The 13462-nt window shown below is 36.4% G+C and overlaps 1 protein-coding gene across 2 annotated transcripts; it reads right to left on the bottom strand.

Annotated features, from left to right (window-relative positions):
- Positions 1-342: 342 nt before the first annotated feature.
- Positions 343-13300, bottom strand: scn1ba (sodium channel, voltage-gated, type I, beta a). 2 transcript variants are annotated; one of them, XM_056762550.1, is made up of 7 exons: positions 12971-13300; positions 11605-11717; positions 5563-5732; positions 4308-4545; positions 3087-3228; positions 2680-2751; positions 343-2556 (listed from the first exon to the last, which is right to left on the bottom strand). In XM_056762550.1, the coding sequence occupies exons 2-6, from the start codon at positions 11672-11674 to the stop codon at positions 2685-2687; spliced, it is 687 nt and encodes a 228-aa protein (XP_056618528.1). In that variant the 5' UTR covers positions 11675-11717; positions 12971-13300; the 3' UTR covers positions 343-2556; positions 2680-2684. The 2 variants fall into 2 exon arrangements, with proteins under 2 accessions (XP_056618528.1, XP_056618529.1); XM_056762551.1 differs by having other exon boundaries at positions 5563-5729; positions 11605-13300.
- Between the last annotated feature and the right edge of the window lie 162 nt (positions 13301-13462).

Genomic DNA, 13462 nt, shown 5'->3' with positions numbered 1-13462 from the left:
ATTAATTCACCCTCATGTTGTTTAAAACCTGTATATGACACTTTTTTTCACCCTGTGGAACACAAAAGAAGATATTTTGATAAATGTCTGTGGTTTTGTGTCCATACAATAGAAGCCAATGGGGGGAAATTGGTTAACAACATTCTTCAAAATATCTTCTTTTGTGTTCTGCAAAAGAAAGTAAGCAGAGCCAGTTAGAAATGACAAGGATGAATAAATCATGCAATTATTTTTTGTTAACTGTCCCTTTAATGATGTATTGCTAGACACATCATCAGACTTATCCGATTATACCTTTCAAACACATACACATTAGAAATTTAAACACCACACATAAGTTTTATGCATTTTAATTTATTTTGTACTATCTTGCCCATAATTTGCCAAGCAATATTTTCACTTAAATATGAAATGCATCCTTCTACAAAATGCCACAGAGCTGCAGACATTAGATAGTAATTTTCTGTGACACCTATGTGTCAGTAGAATACCATCTATGTTTAAGTTATCCACACACAAACATACTGTTAGACAGTAATTATCACAACTGGCAGCCTTTATCACAGTATTAATAAACATGTATTGAAGTCATGCAGTAGAAATCGATGTAACAAACACTGAATAAAATATATAAAAGTAGGAAAACCAGAGCTGGGAAGTCTCAAGAAAGTTATTCATGCATAAACGCAGTGAGACTTTAGGCAGTGTTGTGCCGCCCTCTATGGTCACTACCAGAAATTGGCTACTAAGAGGGGAAGGAAAAACTGGAAGGTTTTTACTGCACTTGTGAATGAATGCAACCCATTCCTGTTTTTCTTCTCATTCCTTTTTCATGAAAGCTTGAAGAGCTAGAGGCTCGGGCATTGGTCACACAGGAGGCACACGTTGGAGTCATTTAAAATGATTTCATTCAGCCCTTGTTTATTTTATCAGTCAAGCCTAGAAAACTTGTTTGGTCAACATTATGACTTATCTTAATACCACATTTAAAAAGAGAACTTCAGTAGGTCTTGTGGTCCTGGCTGATAAAATTCTATTGTTTTCTGTTACAAATACCATTATGCATTTTGTGGTGTGTTGGGCCTTTGTCTCGTAGGATTTAATAGTGTTTACTGGTTCCCATCCACCAGGTATCATCCCACTAATAGCAACCAACAAATTACCATCAGAGATCATTATTGTACCTATTAAACCCAACACAATTCTCCTTATCACAATTCAATTAATTAGAAATTCTCTGATGATTTCTATATTTTCTTCCCACCAGGGGAAGCTGAGCTTGGCTAAGTTATCATAGACAATAATGCACTTTTTCCACTTATGGTTAAAACAAACTTGACATTCAATTGCTTTACACTTGTAAAGAATGTCACTGACAATGTGAGTTTTGCACAGGTGAGGAGAGAGAGTGCCACCTGTAGGCTACATGGATGAGATTTGATAACGTGGTTTTACTCTCGATTATTCTTGCAGGTTGTTCCAGAAATATTTCTGTCTCTTTGAACGGGAAGTTGCGATCGTTTTTACTTCTGTATTTTGACGTATTTCCGAGTGAAATGGAATTTTGAATGAGAAAAAAGATGGCTGTGGTTTTTGTCTAACATGCGTCATCTAAGATTGACAGTCACTATAGAAACGGAAGTGCATTTTCAGATTTTACCTATGATTATGAGGGCACACAGTTTTTTCAAAAGAGAATGACCCACATTGATAAACTATTTACATTAACCTCTGCAATATTTCATGAAAAAAGGCATTGTCATTTTTTATTTCACTGGGACTTGGTCGTGTTTCCCTCACAATGATCAATTTCTAAATAATATACATTATTTCTCTGTGTATGTATATAATCTATATTTCTTATCCTGTCTGTAAATACAGTCTAAAGTCTAATCATCGAAATATGATGTTAAAATTAGATTTTAATACTTATTTTCACTATAATTTCAATCTTTGACATGGCCTATATTGAAGATGTCAGATTATATTTTTACAAAATAACATCGTTTTCACAGTCAGGGTCACATTCACAGTACTAGCGATTATTATTCAGGGATTTTTTTTGTGATATATTCTACATTTGTGAAATTGTTTAAATTTTCTATATAAAGTTTTCTAATATGTTTGTCAAATTTTAACCGGCTCATATATAGCATTTTGGTAAAGCTGTCCTCTGGCTCAGTAGATACAATTGTGAATTTTTGCATTTTTTACACGTCAAGCGTAGTTCACCTCGTGTGGAAAAAAAAACAGCAGATGCTCAAACACATACTGTATGTTCAAGTCATGTATCGGTACTTGGTATTGTTCAGTGTTACACATTTAAACCTGTTAATTCATCCTTCATATCTGAACCTCAATGCTGTTGTCTACAATGTAGAATAACTTGAGTCTTGTTTTGATCAAAACCCTTCCATATCTATGTGTTGTGTGTCCCTGATGCGTCTAAACAACGGCCCTGCAGTCACAGAGTATCAGTGGGGGTGACGGAGGAGGCAGTCGGTGATGTCATGATGGATGGAGCTTCAAGCTTTTGGCATGAGAGTTTTCTTGACCCTGAAAAGAAATGAATAAAACGTTCAATTCAGAATAAAACTTGTGTATATATGTTGCCTGTGTCTTTGAGCAAATGAATGGGTCCGGATAGGAAGTTTTTTTCATTGGCTTTAACAAACCTACCTGTGTTATTCCGTCACTGCTACACCTGCACAATTAACTTTGCTCTCTGTGGTTATAGCTAAATATTCCGCCCTGAAAGAATAAGAAGAAAGGCAGAAATGACAGAAAACAGAAGTGTGAAGAGGAAGATAACAAGAAAACAACTTGAGTTTAGAAAACAGGGCAGTATTACGAAACAACCGTGTCACAGATACACAGGAATTGTGCAAAACACAGTTTTGAAGAAAAAGGCAAAATGTAGCTACGGAATTAATAAGAGGGGAAATATGGAATAAAGTGTCCTATTGCAGCATCCTTTTAATATTTTTCCCCTTTAATAATGCAGTTGTGAGTGTTACCTGTCAGGGAATAATAAACAAGACCTATATCATCCTGTGTTTTCATAAGTAGACAAAAGAAACACTCACTCGCTCTCTCTCAACGCCTCTTCTCCAGCTGCAGCTATTTTCCTGTAACAGTAGACCATCTCCACCACCAGCCAAACTTGTAGCCCGATGATGGAAACGTACATCATGATCTCAGATAAGATTGATGCCACGCCTCGAGTAGCTAGGGGTGAGAATTCATAAACGTATTCTCTAAATTGAAGTTAATTTATTATTTCACAAAGTCACGTTTTCATTTGATGCTGCTTAATAGATTCTGCTGTCAAAGACATATTTGTAAAGGTTTAAGTTATAAATATAGATGTAGTGTAGCACTCATAAGACCAGTGGTGACATCACTGCTGGTGCGACCCTGACTCATGCATCAGCCTCAGACAGGAGGTACAGATAAGTCTGATTCAATTATCACCCAGTGAACTTATGTGATGTGTTATATTCCACTATCTACCCTAATGGAAACACACACTCTCAGCAGAAGCGTCATTCTTTTGTGCTGTAAGCAGAAATGACAATTGAGTTACTTGTTGTGCAAAACATTTGCTTTCAAGCTGAGTCTCTCAATCAGAGGGCTTCACAACAATTTAATAATATTTTCAAGATCAATAATATTTCAAATCATTTTTTTAATATTTTTTTTCCACTTTTTAATGTTAAAATATTCAAAATATTCTCCAAGGCAACACAAGAGTAAATATATTGTTCAAATGACACCTTTTCTTAAACTGAAAGTTTTTTGGTTTAAAAAAAATGACCTGGGTCCATTAGCTTGAAAAATTTAATCTGGAACAACCCTCGACAAATAAAACACTTTCCAGACACTTTTTTTGTAGGATTGTTAGAAAAGTAAAATTATTAGGTTAAGAATCTATAATATTTGAAAGTATGCAATTAAAATACTGTCAGTCATATAAACAATAATGCTAATAGTTGTATGTTTAAATAAAAAGGAATACTAAAATGAAAATGACTCTTAACTTTTCTTGCTAACAGACAACTAAACGTTTATGAGTCAATGACATCCACTGTGATGAAAGCCCGATGCTGCTGCTATGGCAACAATGTTTGCTTTCAGGACCAATGGCTGTTTCCTTGAGTTTGACATCTAAATAGACATCCTTAAATGGATGAATGACACCAGATGCTATCTGTGGTCTGCTTTTTCATTTCTATTTGCATACTGAATTTCACCTTATGAACAGATGTTTTTTATTTTTCGTTATATGTAACATTTAATGAATGTACCTTTGCCCACCACGTTGAGCTTGACAAACTTGGTGTCATTGGTGTGGAATTCGTAATTGGAAAAGAAGAGATTCCGGTTGAAGTAGCATCGATAGGTCCCCGTATCATTATAGCTGACATTGAGGATGTAGATTGAGCCGTCCTGCACATCCACAGTATTTTTACTGCCGTTCCAGTGTAGACGATCAGCAAAGCGGTCATCCATTATATAGCCCCTAATGTCTTCGTAATTGTAGATCTAAATGTGAGAAGAAGAGCTATAATTACTATTTTATTCCGCTTCGGAAAATAATAAGCAGTTTAAAGGAGATCTTTGGAAAAGCTGGATCTTTTCATAACAGCCTTATTTGATAACAGACACAAGGCTTATTGTCAGAACTTTTTTGTTCAACACAATATTTCATCCCACACTATTTTATACATTAAATGGTATATTAATAGTATTTACATACTCATGGGTTTAGTAGGATTTGCATTGCCTAATTTTTTATATAAAGTCATGTACATTGGTAGGGTGAATTTCACTTTATAATTTGACACAATACACAGTGATTCACCTTACAGTATATTTGCACAAAAAATCTGGACACATCGAAGTTCTTTAAACTCCAAAAAATGAGTTTCCTTAACTAATTTCGCATTTCTTATAACTTTGTTAATTAATCGTGAAGTCCAATATTGTAACAATGTTTAAAAAAAACCTAAATACTGTCAAGTTTCTCATTCCCCCTCACTCCCTTTTACAGCATAAAAAATGTAATTATGGCAATATGATTCGCCAAATTGCGTTAACCACAAGTATGATTATGGCATAATAGTCAAAGGGGCGGGATAACAATCTTGGAGGCGCTGCAGATTTTAGGTTGCAGCAGAAATGCAGTGGTTGTTTTAATGGCAGTGATGTTCGCCTGACCTCATTGTAAACATCCTAAGGTTATAAAGTGGCTGCTAATGTCCATTTGCTGTGGGTTTGCTTAAGTGCTGTATAATGGAGGAGGTCCAGCAGTCATGAAAAATGCATAAAGTTGGCCATACGTCGTTGCAGCCCCCTTGTAAATATCTGGATAAAATGTTTAGAAAAAGCCCACCAATTTCATTAACTAAATTTATGTGAGCATGAAGCTATTTTGGAATTGTTTTGTACAAAACGATAAAAAAATGACATTTTGGTAACGCACCATGCAGACACCATCTGTGCCTCTTGACCACATAAAGTTAAGCTTTTAATATCCCGAATGACACGTTTTCTACTCACTTGTGTGAATTCAGTCTCGCCTTTAGCCATGAACCACCAGTCCACAGTGGCTGAAGCTTGTGTCTCTCCTCTCATCTTGCATGAGATGCAGGTTAGTTTGAATCCTTTACCCAACACTGCTTCTGTGTCCGAATCCACCTCCACACAGACTCCATGGCAAAGCCAAGCTGCTGGAAGATCAAGAAAACTCAGCAACACAAACCGTAATCCGCTTCTTATCTAATACAAAACTCTATAAGATTTTCTATGCCCGTTTTCCTTGCCGTTTAAACTGACAGGCATTACTATCTCCGTAATGGGAAGCTTCTTTTTTTGCGTGCGTTCTCATTGCTTAAAACTTTGCATGCTGTATTTTTTTTAGTTCAAGGCAGAGCGATTTCTTGCAAGCTTTATTTCCACTCATGAAAACTGATTGTGGATGACAATAGTCCGAATGAACTGCGTATGAAAAACACAGTATCTGCTTTATTCTTTTGGTCTCCACACAGAAGCTCTGAGGGAAAATAAATAGTTAGCGGTGAGCGGTGATCCTCTTGCATTTCAAGATCATTAATCTACATTCATATATAGATGCAGGTCTCTATATATGCCAGGAAGTCAAATACTAGCAGAAAAAGACACACCTGATATCTTTATTCTTTCAAACTTCACCCTGCTGTTTCCACAGAGACATCTGCATCGCGCTCAACCAATGATCTTGTGCTATTTTCAATTCTGACCTCTGGAAAAGTGTTTATATGTATGTGCAATGAGATGAAGGACAGAAAACATTGCACACACAACAATGACTGAGCAGACATTACGACTACAGACTTACATTATATCTTTCCTATTGCGGAATGTTTTATGGGCATCTCTTTACAGGACATTTCAGGAAAACATTTATAATGTGGCTTTGGGAAGTTAGGGTGAAGAGGAAGGAGAAGAAAGGGAGAAATAAAGGAGCGAGAGATGAGTTAAAGTATTTCAGAGTTGCAAACATGACAAGAGTTCTTATTTACTGGCTTCTGATTGGCTGCAGAGAGGAAAAAGAAGGAAAGATAGGGTGGGAAAGAGAATAGTTATAGCAGAAATACAAAAGATTGGAGTGGAAGCATAACAAATTATTTTGACACACCCTTAAAATAACCAATTGTCTGATCTGCAAGACAAGATCTACATTTCCCTACAGAATGAATTTACAATTTCAACTATTTTGATTAGGATACACTACTACTTTTCAATGGCCTTCAATAGAGAAAATGACTTCTGTGTTCCATTTTTAAGCTTTTGTAAAAAATTGGGGAACACTGTATGATGAGGTTGTATTTGTTTAAATAAGTGCTGTGTTAAAATTGGTGCTGTGCGTAATATTTAGGTGGGTCTATTGACAGAAACACAATATACATAAATATGTCTTCAGAGGTGTATAGACCTTACATAATAAAGCATTGTTTTCATTACCTTAGAATGAGCTATTTCTGTCTACATACACCATGGGTCCTCTTACATGAGATTCACCATGTTGTTTCTACTGTAGCCCTAAATGGACAAACTGCTCTGCAGAATGCGTTTTGTCAATACATTATCTCATTCGGCTTAGAAGCAAAACCTGATGACTTCTTCGTCACACTCTTGCCATAGTGCTTCGAAAGGAAGGGGTGGATTGAGCCATTGATTGGCTCGCAACCTTTCCACTAGATACCGCTCAAATCTCCACATTATCCTTTAAAAGTCAACATTAGTTAATGCACAGTGAACTAACAAATGTATTGTCATTAAAGAACATTAACAACGATGAATAACGGCGGAAAAATACTCTTTGCTAGTTCATGTTAGCTAATGCATTGACTAATGTTAACAAATATAACATTATTGTAAAGTAAAACAGACAGTACAAAAGGATCATATCAGCATACACTGTACCTAAAAGTGTACTATATGGAGAAAAGCTGACCTCAGACCTTTCAAATAAAACCTTTTAAACATCTGTGAGTGTCACCAGAAGCACCACAGTCATTACATAACCCCCTTTTACAGAGATTACATTATGTAATTTTTTCCCGGATTAGTCTGCACAATGCATATTTTATCTAAGGATGAATTAGTCACTTTTTCAATAGTTAATGAAAATTTTATAAAAGGACACTTTTAAATTCATGTGAGCCAGTGAGAGATACACAGAGAAGATGCCTTTCTGGTTGGAGGCAGGCAACTGAGGATGATGTTTCCATGCCAGCCAGCTGTCTGACTGTCAGACTGTTGGCTATGTGATGTCATATACACCCTGACCTCCGGGGAAATGACTGCAACAAACACTGATCTCCAGGGTAGAGATTTTCCATAGTAACAAGAGCTCTTCTATGTATGGTTTTGATATCACTGCTGGCATTCTGATTTAACAATTCTCTTCATAATCTAATCTCTAACATTAATTGACAGTGAAATGTTTGTGACCTCACTGTTCAAGAGAAAATTGTAAACGGCTATGTTATTTCCCCAGGAGAGTATCCAGAACTGAAAACTAAGATTCTCATTTATAGGCCAAAGACAATGAAGGTGAAAGCGAATGTGTTAGGGAGGCGGGTGGGATACTCTCTAATTTCCATTTAACCTCTCAATTAAATAGCCATGCGAAATATTGAAATATTTTATACTTCTTTTTAAATCCTTGTCTGTCCTTGCTAGATTTAGCATTTGTTTTCTCTCATCCCTCCCTCCCCCTTCTGATGCTCTTTTTGACACGCTCAGATGCACCTTTTCATGCACATGCATGTGACAGTTTCCGTAGCGCCTGACTTGCAGACTTGAAACCAACGTCACTGCTGTGACAGTACCGATATTCTGCTGAAAATCTACACCGAACACAAAGGATCCTTATTGGTTTGCCTGTATCTAAGAATCTGTTATCAACCTCTCTTAAATAATTTTAAAGACGCTTCCTTTCCCCTTTGCCGTCTGCGGTAAACCAAGACTGTGATCAGCAAAAAAAGCTTTCTGCACATAAGTGCTCAGTTAAAACTGCTCAACTGCAAACTGATCATTCATTTGCATCATACATTATGCATTTCATCTCTTGAAGCTGATGTTATACATACGGTGTATACATAGAGTTACTTTCAATCTTACAAATGAGTTTAAAAGAGATCTCAACAATGTTACAAACTTAGATTGGTCAAGTCTGCTATCAAAACCAGTTTTATTGAAGATTTCCATATAAACTGTAACATTTGTTATCAAATGTGCCCAAATCCAGAATATTTTAAAGCTTGATCTTTCAGGAATTTATAATTTTACGATGTGGCTAATTCGTATTAAAACTATACGATACACGTCATACAAAAACGTATTACTTTTAAAAAAAACTAATTCTGAAGCCCCATCCCTAAACTATAAAGCCTAAAGCAAATTGTACAAAATTCCACAAATTCATACGAATTAGCCACCTTGTAAAATAGTTATGAATTGCTGTAAGATTTATTTTATTTTACTAATATACAATCTATTAATTGTACATTTCCATACTTTTAAATGTATTTCAACAATTATCTAAATTTGTATTCCTCCAAACCAGTTTTAGGACACATTTCTGAGACTAACTTGATACTTAAATGTAAGATAAACTAAGAAAGAGCAACCTATAAGAGATAACATTTTCCTCTGGGCAGCATTAATATTACTCTTGGAAGGTTAGAACTTTGTTTATATTGTCCATCTCCTTATTAAACTTTAACTTGTGTGTAGCCAACCATGGTTTTGTAACAGCTCTCTCGTGAGTTGTGTTGTGTACTGTATGTATTTCAATCTGGACTATTTTCTGCCAATTTACTGTATCTTAGCGACATACACCTCCATGTTTTCTTTAGAACCACCGAGGGCTTGATGCCAGCAGAGTACTAACACAGAACAAATACAACAACAGCATCCTTGAGCACCGTTTCACATTGTCTCGAAGTCTCTGATACAGCTGTTAAACATACAGTATCGCTGTTTCAGAGTTCTCGTATGCAGACATCGATGGAGTAAGTAAACACAGGGGCAGAGATGATATCAGGTACCGAATGCTAATCGTATTTATGTAAAACACAGATGGTGCAACAATGCTTAAAGTAATTTACTGCAATAGCATATCAACTGTTAGACTGCACTAGTTGTTCGATAATAACCATGTTAAACATCTCATATTTTTGTTTGATTATTTGAGCCAACCTACTGGAGTGGGGATCATCTCTGTGAGGTAGATGCACCTGTGACAAAACAGCACTCAACCAGCCTCAATAATGCATGTGATGAGCAGAAAGGTTAGATATTAGATTTTATAATATTCTAGTGCATTCTTCTGACTGTTCATCAAATGTCCATTTTTTATTAGTTCATCAGTGCCATTGATACTCCAGATCCAGAGTGTTGAGGTTGTGTTTTTTCATAAATTAGAAATACTTACTCTAGTGTAGGGAAAAAGCTATGTTCAAATGTATTTATATCTTGTGATGTGCTCCACAGTTTATAAAAAAACCTTTTTTTTTAATTTTCAGGAAATTTGTTCATTCTCTAAAAACTTTTGAAACAAATTCCCTCTGCTCTAGTTTTATGGCAGTCAGATACTTCAGTCTTGAGTTTGGGCATTCTGAGGAGATCTCAGGAGACTATTTTGTCTCTCCTTCACTGTATAGTCAAACAAGAATCATCTTTCTGTCCAAGCTCACTCCATTTGATTCGTCTCAATAAAACAGTGTCAGACCCTGACGATGTAACTTGGGCGATCCTGTGAGAAGACCCAAAAGGTGCTACACAAGTATAGTTGTGTAACAGCTCTTTCTCAAGCAGTTTTTTATCATCTTCTACTTTTAAGTCAACAACTCCGCCCTGGTGTTTCTGCTAAATGCTTTAAAGGTAAATTATTCAAATAACAAACAATGCAAAAAAGTGTGATTCAACCTAGCTATATCCAAAAGACTATATGCAAAGGAGATGCATTTTTATCAAAGCGAGCCTGTAAAAGTTAACTCATCTGGTTACAACACAATTTAAAATAGTTTTGTCAGGTGACCTAAAAAAGAATCTTACGTACTTTGTATACATGGATAAATTAATGAAAACATTAGGTTCCACAAATGAAATTATATAATCAATATTCTTCAAGCACTTGGTTTCAATATATGAAAATGTATTATTTAATGTATCTTTTCCAGTATAAATACCATATATTTTTATTTGTAAGGGATTGTGCATCACAGTTTCTTATGTACTCTGACTTCTAGCTCAGAACTGGCATATCATATAATCTTTAAACGAATACTGGTGTAACCCTTAAAATGGTTACTACACACATCTGATGATTGATGGTCTGCTGAATGTGCATCTTCTGCCAACAGTAAAGAACATTCACATATCCTCATAATGTGTCACGAGTCATGACATGAGGGAACATATTAGACCCTGCTGCGTAAACTGGGACATTTATACAGTATCTGAGGCATAAGTGACAACACCCGCTACCCGGGGTGAGATTTCTATCCATCACTGTCCTCCTTACTGTCACAGATCAAGGACATTCACTGTACGCACCAGAATCCACAGCAGTATTTTGAACACCCAGCTGAAACAAAGCATTCACAATATACAAGAAGATAATAACAGCTTGTGACAGTTTGGCCATAAGCTGCTCTGTTGACTGGACCACCCCGATCACCCACGCCTCCATTCTACAGTCGTTTTTACTGTCATGCTGTCACTTGCTCTATGAAGAGTCACAGCTCGGTTTGGGATTTACTTAGCAATCCGAGTGGATGTGAAATCCTGATCCCCACACACCCACAGTGACCTGACACCAGAAAAAAACCCAGCACTGAACAGGTGCTAAACTACCCTGAACTGCTCCATAAAACTAAAATAACACACAAAATAACATTTAGCAGGAGAATGTGAGTGTCTTGCTCTTACACAATGTCCTGTGGTCTTATCATCATGACATGATTGACACATACACACAACACAAACATAAATATTGTAAGACCTAAAATGTCTTAAATGTTGTGTAGCGTGCTAGCTTAAGACACTCACCATGTGTTAAACACAAGAGCATGGGGACCCACATGAGGCGCAGTGCAGACATCTTCAGCATGCAGAACATCCTCAGATGATAGCAGTTTTCTTCAGATCCGTCTCAGTTTTTTCTTAACAGACACACAAACACATATACACAAACCACGAGGTGAGTAAAAAACGTCCGCTGGTTCTGTGAACAGACGAGCTTGACAGTGTAGACAATGGATCAGCCCAGATGAAGACGGGATGATTGCGGTGAGGTTATCACTGGTTCAGAGGCTGGAGATGGTGGCTCCTTTCCCTCTGGTCTGGTGGAAGTCGGGTGTTGTGATGAGGAGCGAGAAAGTCCAGTGAGGGAGTGTCAGAGATGCAACGCTTTTAGTGCAACACGATCGGTTTAATAAGTCCAGCCCGTAGTATTCAGTTACTCAACGACAAGAACGGAGATGTCAAGACTCTGTCTCAGTTAGTAATTGTTCTTCTAATGTTTTCTCGATATATTTATATTTTGGTTACAATCAGCTGCTTACATGAATACTTTTTTGTGATCCAATATTCCAATAGCTATCAAATGGTACTTGCAAATATAGTGATTTAGCAAACAACTAAGTTCTGTACAACTGTACGGTTAAGGGAAACTTCACAGAAGTTTTTTTTCATTTAGCAGAAGCAATCTTTGTGCCTCAGTAGTTAGAAATGGCATGAATTTTCTTAATGATTATATGTATTTGGCTTTATGCAAACATACGTTTAGACATTCCCTTCAATGCTCAGTGATGTATATTGCTGATGTATTTTGTGAATTTTGCTTATGAAATCTTAATGTGTGAACTTGAAGATATGTATCTTAGGATCAGTGAGAAGTTTGAAATAATAGACTAATAGCCATGCATAATGTTGAAATTATGAGTTGTTAAAGAGCCTATATGATATATTAGATTATATATATATATATATATATATATATATATATACATATATATGAAAAATCTCTTTTGCCTGTCGTTCTAATACACAACAGCGATAATTTAATGTAGGTTTAATGTTTTTCTTGTTCAAATAAATATAGTTGAAGTTGCTGAAATATGTATTATGACTGGACGCAGTTATGGCTCATGCCATCTGCTCATATTCTCATATTCTGCCAAAGCGTTTGTATATCCAACTGTCAAACAAGAAATATGTCTAACAGCCTATAATGATCACCAAAATATGTCAACAGTACATAATTCATATGTACACAATACAAATAAATACATTAAAAGCGAGACAGTTTGCCCTGTAAACAGCGCATGCAAATATCAAAAACGTCGCCTGTCAACAATAATAAACGTGAACGTAGGTTTTTCTTTTTACAGTTTGAATATATTTCTCAGCCTACCGTAACCGATTACAACACGTATTTATTCCAAAAGCTCTCCTCCTCTCCCTCATGTTTTCACTTCTAATTTCGGTTGTTTCCCCATACGTTTCCTACGTGGATAAATTCACCGTTAAATCATTCCATCACGCGCGTTTTTATTACTCGCCACAGAAATAAACCAGAATTCAATATTGTACCGCATGTCTCTCATATATTATTTTCGGTGCTCAAATTACTATTCAAATATAGGACAAAACAATTGTGTTGAACCGTAGCACCGCACGTTAAGCTCATTCACGGTGCGTTCTTCACCGACATCTCGTGCTCCGTGGAAAAGGATGCTGTGTTTGGGATAGGCGAGGAGGGCGGGGTAGGGGGGAGGAGAATATGAACGACTGATGTATTGCAGTGGGATAGTGAATGGATGGAAGGCAAGACGTGACGTTAAATATATCAAGTCGTAACGTCAACGTAAATTGATGATTTGACGGCCTTCAATTTCAGCCATAC

The sequence above is a fragment of the Triplophysa dalaica genome, chromosome 12 (assembly GCF_015846415.1).
Source record: "Triplophysa dalaica isolate WHDGS20190420 chromosome 12, ASM1584641v1, whole genome shotgun sequence".
In the NCBI taxonomy this organism is placed as follows: domain Eukaryota; kingdom Metazoa; phylum Chordata; class Actinopteri; order Cypriniformes; family Nemacheilidae; genus Triplophysa; species Triplophysa dalaica.
This window is presented reverse-complemented; position numbering and strand designations above follow the sequence as displayed.

Bases quoted from the DNA above. Each gene is read 5' to 3' on its own strand.
- scn1ba (XM_056762550.1), bottom strand. From the start codon at position 11,674: ATGTTCTGCATGCTGAAGATGTCTGCACTGCGCCTCATGTGGGTCCCC. The intron at 4,546-5,562 runs GTGAGTAGAAAA...TCTCACATTTAG, and splicing joins GCGAGACTGAATTCACACAA to ATCTACAATTACGAAGACAT. The intron at 2,752-3,086 runs GTGAGTGTTTCT...TTATTCTTTCAG, and splicing joins GAGGCGTTGAGAGAGAGCGA to GGCGGAATATTTAGCTATAA.